Source organism: Crocuta crocuta, unplaced genomic scaffold, assembly GCF_008692635.1.
Source record: "Crocuta crocuta isolate KB4526 unplaced genomic scaffold, BGI_CrCroc_1.0 scaffold695, whole genome shotgun sequence".
Taxonomy (NCBI): domain Eukaryota; kingdom Metazoa; phylum Chordata; class Mammalia; order Carnivora; family Hyaenidae; genus Crocuta; species Crocuta crocuta.
Window position 1 is genome coordinate 1060562 of NW_027528855.1, and position 8419 is coordinate 1068980.

Below are 8419 nucleotides of genomic sequence, written 5' to 3' on the forward strand. Positions count from 1 at the left end.
TTTAAAGGAGTGTGTGTTATTATTATGGTGATTTTATTTTACTCTACTTTATTGTACAGTTGGGAAAACTGGAACTCAGAGGGGCCCTACCCAAGTGGTGGGGCCAAAGCTCCCACCCAGCTCTTTATAAACCCGTGGGCAAGTGTCCGTGCTAAGTCTGTGTATTGCTATTTGTTTCTCTGTACTTTACAAATTAATACTATGTTTGGGGGTGGGGGCAGGAAGAGAGCAAAGCCCTCTTTATGAGAGCAGGACATACATGTTTAGCCCAGATGGCACACACAGATATGATGCAACAGTGATAGTGAAGATTTAATTCTGCTATCATCATGTTGACCTTTATCAGAGTTTATTTGTTAGAAGTTCAAGGGTTGCCTTGGAAAATACAGTTGCTGGAGCACTGAGCAACGGAGTGAGATTGTATTTGCTGTTAAGACTAATCACTTGAGTTCTGGAATCCTGTGGTATGTTAGACCAGCATCTCTCAACACTCATTTTATCGAATGCTAGTAATCACCGATTGGGAAACACAAATCACGAAAACTAAAAACCCAGGAATTCAATGATCAAGAAGGTTGGGAACGTGTTGCATTAAACCAGTTAGACAGGTGTCTCAGAGCCTTTCATTCACATGGTGGATTTCCACACGGGGGGTGGATTGCAGCATTTCCCGCACTTATTTGGACATGGGAGCTTTCATTTTGCACACCTAGTGTCTGTGGGATGGCCTCTGTAGCACTTAACCGCAGTTACAGTGGCAGTTAACTCTGTGATTCCTCATATCCCCCTTCCTCCTGAGTCTGTGAACACCAGGAGGGAGGTAACTGTCTCTCCTTTTACTTTTCATAAGCCCGGAGGCACAGTCTCTGGCCCTCAAAAATTTGTGTTGCGTGAATGAATGAATGAACTGTCCTGAGCCAACCCACCTGTGGTTCCCTATTGGAAACCCACAGTGAAGGTCCTTTAGAAAGTGTGCCTGGCCCACTTTTTTAGTCTTTCCTTCTACTGTTGTCTCTACCCAGTACTAGAATATCATTGTTCTGAGAAGGGTACCTGTGTGATTTGCCCTCCAAACTGGGACGTTGGTCAGGGCAAAAGGAGACACAGGCAATAATTCCTTCAGCATAACCAGTGTAACATCCTAGATGATGGACGGCCCCCTCATTATTGGTGACTCCTTCTCAGCCTGCCTCCCCCAGTAGGGGTTTCATGCTCCTGAAGCAAAGGCCTTTACGTGAAGAAAGAATTCAATAAATAAAGGTTGAAATTAATGCATGTGCAGTAATGACTTTCATGCTAAATTAAGGTTTGCTGATGGTTGTAGCATGTATTTTTATAAGGTTGAGGGACACTGGAGCCATATATTTTCCGTTTTCCCCAAACACGGTTATGCTCATACTTTAGTCTATCGGACTAACTAGGAGGCTGTCACTTAATTGCCCCTGAAAGAGGTCGGGGCATATAGCCTCTGTGGCAGTGCCGTCTTCACAGGACTGACCTTTCACCTTCCAAGGCAGTGAATTAAAGCAACCAAATGTTCTCCTCCTCCCAGAACTGGAGGGAAGTGGAAGGTGAAAAATGGCAGTCCCAGAGAGGGTGAAGGTTGAAGGAGAGAGAGATGTTTGGGGGGGGGGGTGCTGATAACTCACACGATTGACGTCATGCCCAGCAGACCTTTCCCCGGGTGGTTGTCCCATGCCTGAGTCCCCTGTCAGACACTGCTTTACAGCTTGTGTCTCACTTTGGTGTTGGACTTCTTGCTTTCACTGACTATGGAGCCCGTGGAGGAGAGAGACAGGTGCCGGATGTGCAGGAAGCCGTCAGTCCATTTCCGCCAGTCAGTCCATTTCAGCTAGTTGGCTGAAGTTCGATTGATTGGGAAGATGTCACACTTGAAAAGACGGCTCATGGGATTCACTTTGTGTGTGTGTGAGATTTTTTTTTTAATTTTTAAGATTTATTCATTTTTTGAGAGACAGAGAGAGAGCACAAGCAGGGGACGGGGAGAGAGAGAGAGGGAGACACAGGATCTGAAGCAGGCTCCAGGCTCTGAGCTGGCAGTCAGCACGGAGCCCGCCGCGGGGCTCGAACCCACGCACTGTGAGATCATGACCTGAGCCAAAGTAGGAGCTCAACCAACTGAGCCACCCATGCGCCCCTGTATGTTTGTGAGATTTTGAGTGCCAAGGCAAGTGTGCAGTTTACACAGGAGTTTTAACCTTAGTGTTTTGGAGAAGAATTGTAGGCATCCGTTGGACCCCGAAATTAAAAGAGAACTTAATTCAATCATAGAGGTGTTTCCTATGGGCCTCATCTTTAAAAGTCTGTAATTATGAATAATATATTAAACTCTGTCAGCACCTCAAATAGGCCTTAAAGATAGGGAAGTCGAGCCCCTTCTTTGGAGGGATGAGGAAAGTAAAGCCTGGGTGCGCTGGGGGAAGAGAGCCCAGCATCCCACAGGAAATCAGTGGCAGAATGAGTCATTCTCTTTCCGCACCTTGCACTGTGGTCTGACTGTTTCATGAACGTAAAACAAAATTGGCCACTAGCAGATACTTTTTGCTTTTACTCTCTTTACAGTTTTGCCTGTGCTGTAAAATATTGTACAACGAGCTTCTCTGAGAAGAGCTAGATCATGCTTAAGGTTTGTTTGTTTGTTTTTTATTTTATTTCAGGTAAGCCTTCCCAGTGATCCAAGCTGTGTCGAAGAAATCTTACGGGTGAGTTTAAACCTTTATTTCTGTGCCTTTTAATAATGAACCAATCTATCTGCTTAACTGTTTACTCTGCTGTTTCTGGGGGTATCCGGATACAGAATCTTCACGTTCCACTTTGAAGACCCCTCTGCTCCCATGTATCTCCTGGTTCAGTTCTCTCCTGTCGTCCATCCCCCAACCCCCATCCCCAGCCAAGCTAGTCTTGTCTCACCAAGCTTCTGTTTCATTCTCATGCCTTTCTGGGTCTTTCTTTTGATTTTCCCCACCTTCTTCAGGAAACTCTCCCTGTTCAAGCAGCCTCCTCTAAATCTTGGGCTTTCTGCTCTGTGGGACCTCAAGTCTCAACTTCACTGCCACCTCCAGCTCCTTTGTGGGTGGAACATGGTTATGGGGTTGTGACCTATGATGAGGGGGCAAGATGCCGGAGGGTGGAGGGGCGGCGAGGAGGAGAGACTTGAGAGTGAAGGCAGCTTGTAGGAAATGTTATTGATGGAGGGGATGCGTGCATTAAGAATGGCATGGAGGCAGCACATAGTTGCAAAAGGTGGCAGTGACCCCTCCCAAAGTAGATGATTAAACCAGAGGAAACTCCAGAGCCCAGTCTGCAAACCACGCCTCCTGTCTCTGGCTGTTAGCATCATAACCAGGCAATATGTTATATGAAAAACCGGAGTCGTGGCCATGAGCTCCAGGACCGGCTCTACTGTTTGTCACTCTGTGAACTGGACAGAGAACTCCATCTTTCTGAATCTCCATTCCTCGTCTGTGAAAGAGGATAATAATACCTGCCCTGATTCCTTTATAAGCTGCCAAGTGGTATATAAATGCTCATTATTATGATAAATGATGATCCGTGTGGCCATGAGAAAACCACGCAGGCTTTCCTCTGAGGAAAGAAAACAATCCGTGTGCCATTGAGAATTCTGCACCCCCTTTCCTCACTTTCCAAAGTGAGAATGTCGCCCCCAACTCTGCCTGAGACTCCCTGTGTAAGTGCCTTCTCAGCAGCCCAGTGGTCCAAGCCAACCCTGTGACAGTACAGCCAAAGGAGTAATAAAGAGGAGAAAGCTGTTTATCATCAAGTTCACCGACCACCTGATTTCACCTGTTGTGGATATTCGCACACCCTTTTCAGCCCAAGAGCGTTGTCACTGGCTATTAAAGGCACAAGTCCTCTTACTCTGATTAGACATAAGACTATCTGAATAGGGGATATACTGGCTACTTGTGTATGAGCTCAGGAACCCCTCAGCCCTCTCTCCCTGGGGTCCAAGGTTCAGGATGGAGAGTGGGCAGCTATTGAGAAATCCACCAATGTGCTGCACGCTGGTAACCTGGCCGCTTGCTCCTTTCATTGGGTGGAGATGGGTCAGATACGCCAAATCCTTGCCCTCCTTAAAGAAAGGTAACACAGCAAGTGACCTCTCTTCCTCGCGTCTCTACGGCAGTCTTGCTTTCCCAACTGAAGTCAGCGGTCTTTTCATAGCTCCCAAAGGAATGTCGGACCCATCTCAGCATCACTGCCTAATTTGCCGCAGTTGGAATCTCTCCTTAAGGGCAGCCCGGCCCGGGTGCCCGTGTGGCTCACACAGCGCCCGAGCGAGGGGAGCAGGGGGAACGAACACCTGGCAGAGGCTGAAGGAGCCACTTAGAGAGAACAACAGAATGTTGCTTCAACATGGAAAGAAAAGAAGCAGGTTGCCTTAATAAGCTCATAAGAGACAGCACCCTTTAAGGAAGTAACAAAAGTCCTTCTGTTCTTGAGATAGAATCTAGGGAAACATCNTCATTCACTACGCTTAGAATAAAAATAAGCGTTTTGAAGTCTGTGTCCCAAGTTTTATGACTAATTCTTCAATTTGTACAGATCACACTATGTGGCACGACAGAGTGCTGGCTGGCCATTTTTATTGTCCTAGGTTCATGTTCCTGTTTGTTTGAGACACTCTATGTCCCCTTGCTGTCCATCTGCGTCCTTCTCGGGGGGTACCTTTTCTCTTTCTCTTTCTCTCTGCCTCTCCCTGACACTCTCAGTGCTTTTCAGACAAACTGAGCCAAGAGCAAGGTCATGTTCTCCCCTCACTGAGGTGCAGCTGTGTGGACGAAGAGTCTAGCCCAGGAGTGGGAAGCACTGATTCCATCACTCTCTCTAGCTGTGTGGCTTTTCGATATCTTCAAATGGCAACCGGGGGTGGGAGTGAATTCCTCCCCCTCCCACCCCACCACCCACCTGCAGTGAAGAGAATCTCTAAAGTGTGCCCACGGTTTGCATGGGAAACATGGAGATCTCTGTTTGCTCCCCCAACTTCCCTACCTCACTGATCCCCGCCGTTTCCCCTTTAGCCTGACAGACTTCTTTTATTAACCAACTACAACACAATTGGCCTCTCTCAGCCCCTCAGTCCCCAGGCAATGGAAATACCTTTCCCTAATGCATTTACTTTTAGCCTCCTTTCCCAAAACGCCGTTTCAAATTCAAACCATTTGGCTCCCTTTGAAAGTTCCTCTCACCGCCATTCTCTGATAATGGCCTTGGCTCTCCTTCAGACCAATGCCTTCCACTTCTCTTCCTTAGTGCGCCTGGCTCTATGCTGTCCTGTAGCCCACCTCCTCTGGTCCTCCGGGGCTGACTCGACCAGATAGGATGACCTTAGGTTTCTATAGCACATGACTACCTTTGAAAGCACTTGAACCCCATTGTCTTATTTTTGATCATAGGAAATGTGGTGCAGGCCCTAATTATTTCAGGAAATTGAGGCCCGGAGAGGTTACAAATGAACTGCAGCAAGGGTGAAGCCAGTGTGCGGCGGAAAGCAGAAATAGAACATGGTCTATGGTCTGTGTTTTGCACTTCACCAAACTGTCAACCACCCCATCACAGACCTACAGGAAGAATCTCTGGATTAAAAAACAACAACCACAACAAAAAACCTGCCCCAGATGCTGGCTGACTTAGTTCTAGCAACTTTAAGAATACCAACAAGCCAGTATAATTTGAGCAGGTCTCAGGAATTCATCCTTTCTTTCTACCATTGTTGAGATGTTCAAATCGCACTTCAAATAATAAAATAATAATAATAACAAACCCTTGCCACTAATACAAAATAATAGTAATGTGCCCCTTCCAGGCAGAGCACTTGAGCACGTTGTGTTGTGTAGTTTCACAACAGTCCTGAAAGATTCCATTATTAGTCACATTTTGCAGAACAGGAATGAGTAGAACCTATCCATTTGTTCTGTTCCTGTTGGTGGGCTCTAATCCATTCTGACTTCACGAGCCCCCGCCTCCTTTATGATTAACATGGTGATGGCATCGGCCACCGATTCATCTCAGCCTCTATTGGTTACGTAAGTTGTGCGAATTCAATTATGCCAACATAATTTTAAGTAGTTTTTCAAACAGACCAGAATTCACCAGCCGACAGCACCTTTCCTCTAACCTCCCTCCTCCCACAAAACAAGCTGTATAAATTCACTTGTCTTTGCTCCTTGACAAGTATATTATTGCATATTATAAATTTTATAAATCAGAAACGTAAAGGCAACAATCTGCACCACACAGCCCAGACTGCATCCCTGCTTGAGCCATGCCATTTTCTCTTTAGAATCAAGCTACCCTCGAGTCCAAACAGAAATGAAAAAGAACAATAACTCTGGCCCTGGTGGTGGTGTTTTGCAGTTAGAATTCATCTTTCATATGAGGGACTCCTAAGCTGCTCATATGTAATAATATGGGCAGCGGTAGCAGCTTCTTTTCTGAGCTCCGCAGGGTTTTATGGGTCCTGGAGTAATCATTTCTGGAAGAGTTAAGCCAAGGAGAGCAGCATGCACTAAATGCTGCTAGCCAAGGATGGATGCTCAATGATTATTTGTTTTGCAGTAGCGTGATTTATTTATCCCTTGCAAGAATTTACTTAAAAATATCAACAAACTATCAATTAAATCCTTTCTCGAGTCAAAAATGCAAATAGAGCACTTCTCTTAGATTTGACGCCAAACAGATTGTGTTTCCTAGCAAAGTACCTTCAGTAGCTGATAATTTCATAGTCTAACATCTGTAAGGGTAATTCACTGTTTATGAGGAATGCTGAATTTGCTAGCTAAGATTTAGGGAACTTGATATGATAAACTGTACCATCTTACAGATTTCTCCCTGCCATATGGATCAGGTTGGTAAACACCGACACGGGTACCTCTTTGGATTACGGCATGATCTGTTTACAGCATTCTAAATTATGGCAATTCCGCGTATTAGATCTGTGTTTAACTGTACAGTTTTAACATGGAAAGATCTTACCAAATAATTACAGGATGACCGTGTACAGCACTTGCTATTTTTTACTTTGAAAGGAGAAACAAATGAAGAAGCCCATCTTCAGAATGAGAAACAAATGGATCAGGGAACAAAATTGCTCAATTATGTCTGAAAGGAAATTTGATTATATTATCATAACTATGCACCATAATCAAGCACCTTTCAGTAGAATTTCTTTGATAAATTTAACCAATAATTAGGCAATTGATTTTATATCCTGTCAAATTAATTTATAAATAATGTTCAAATTGGAATCATGCAAACTACTTTCTGTATAGCTGCCTTAAATACTAATCCTTCCAGAATGTTTCAAAAGACATCTATCCTATTCTAGTGTGGACTTTTAAAATTATAGTTTCTTGAAATAGTAATGTAGTGTTCCATCCAAGAAAGACAACAATTGCTAAATATAATTTAGACTATAATTAATGTTAACATCGATGGAGTCAAATAAATGAACTAACTAATGATCACACCCTCTGCTATTCTGATGACTAGTTCTTACCTAATGACATTGGGAAATATGTAAATTTGTCAGCAGGTGAAAGTGCCCTTGACTGGGTAAATTATGTGGAGTATTACCTTTTCTGAAGCTAATTCAAAGCACTAATGGACTTAATACGTAGCATGCATATGTGAGGTGAGCTATTCATGGGAGCAAATTAGCCCATAAGAGATATTAGCCATTATTTGCCTCCCAGTAATCATTTTCTCTTTCCTCAAACACAAACCAACCCAGAAGAAAGATGCTAAATATAATTATAACAACTATTACGTGAACAGTGTAGGTAAGCCATCCAGTGTGCTTCCAAATGCACTTAGAGCTTGTCAAGCAGTTTAAATATTTTCATGTGGAATCTAGGGGTTTGCAACTAGTGTATGATGTGAATTTTAAATGATTATACAGACGTCATTGGGAAAATGAGTAACGTGAGTAACGAGGTGACTGGCCCAGGGAATCATGGGAACCTGTCAAACGTGCGACATGTCAGGGAAGAGATGATGTCAAATACCAGTAACTTAGCAACTCAGCATTTAGCCGTCCGGGGAGTGAGTAGCCCCTTTAAAATAACCGCGTCAATATATGAGTCCCTATATATTTTAGGTGTGCTATAAAAATCAGTCTGTTTTCTGACAACCTGTTTCTTTTTGTGAATATGGTGATTTATTATTTTCTGTTGAATTGAATGAAAGCAGGTGAGAATTTAAGCCACGTGTAGAATTTACACCTACTTTCTGTATCTTGGGTGTACAGAGAGGGTAATGAAATAGTGTATTGGTTTGCCAAAAAGCAGGGTAGGGTAGGCTTATCTGAAAGAAGTAATAGCTTCCAACTGTTATTTGAGAACCAGTCTTATCGTCCCCGCTGTGCTAGTGGGATTGG

The 8419-nt window shown here is 44.0% G+C and overlaps 1 protein-coding gene across 1 annotated transcript in view; it reads left to right on the forward strand.

Annotated features, from left to right (window-relative positions):
• The window catches only part of AFF2 (ALF transcription elongation factor 2), a 299562-nt gene that overhangs the window by 119695 nt on the left and 171448 nt on the right, over positions 1-8419 (forward strand). The window contains exon 2 of the mRNA XM_077756047.1: positions 2679-2723. Coding sequence (XP_077612173.1) covers positions 2679-2723 — 45 coding nt within the window. The remainder of the gene's footprint in view (positions 1-2678; positions 2724-8419) is intronic.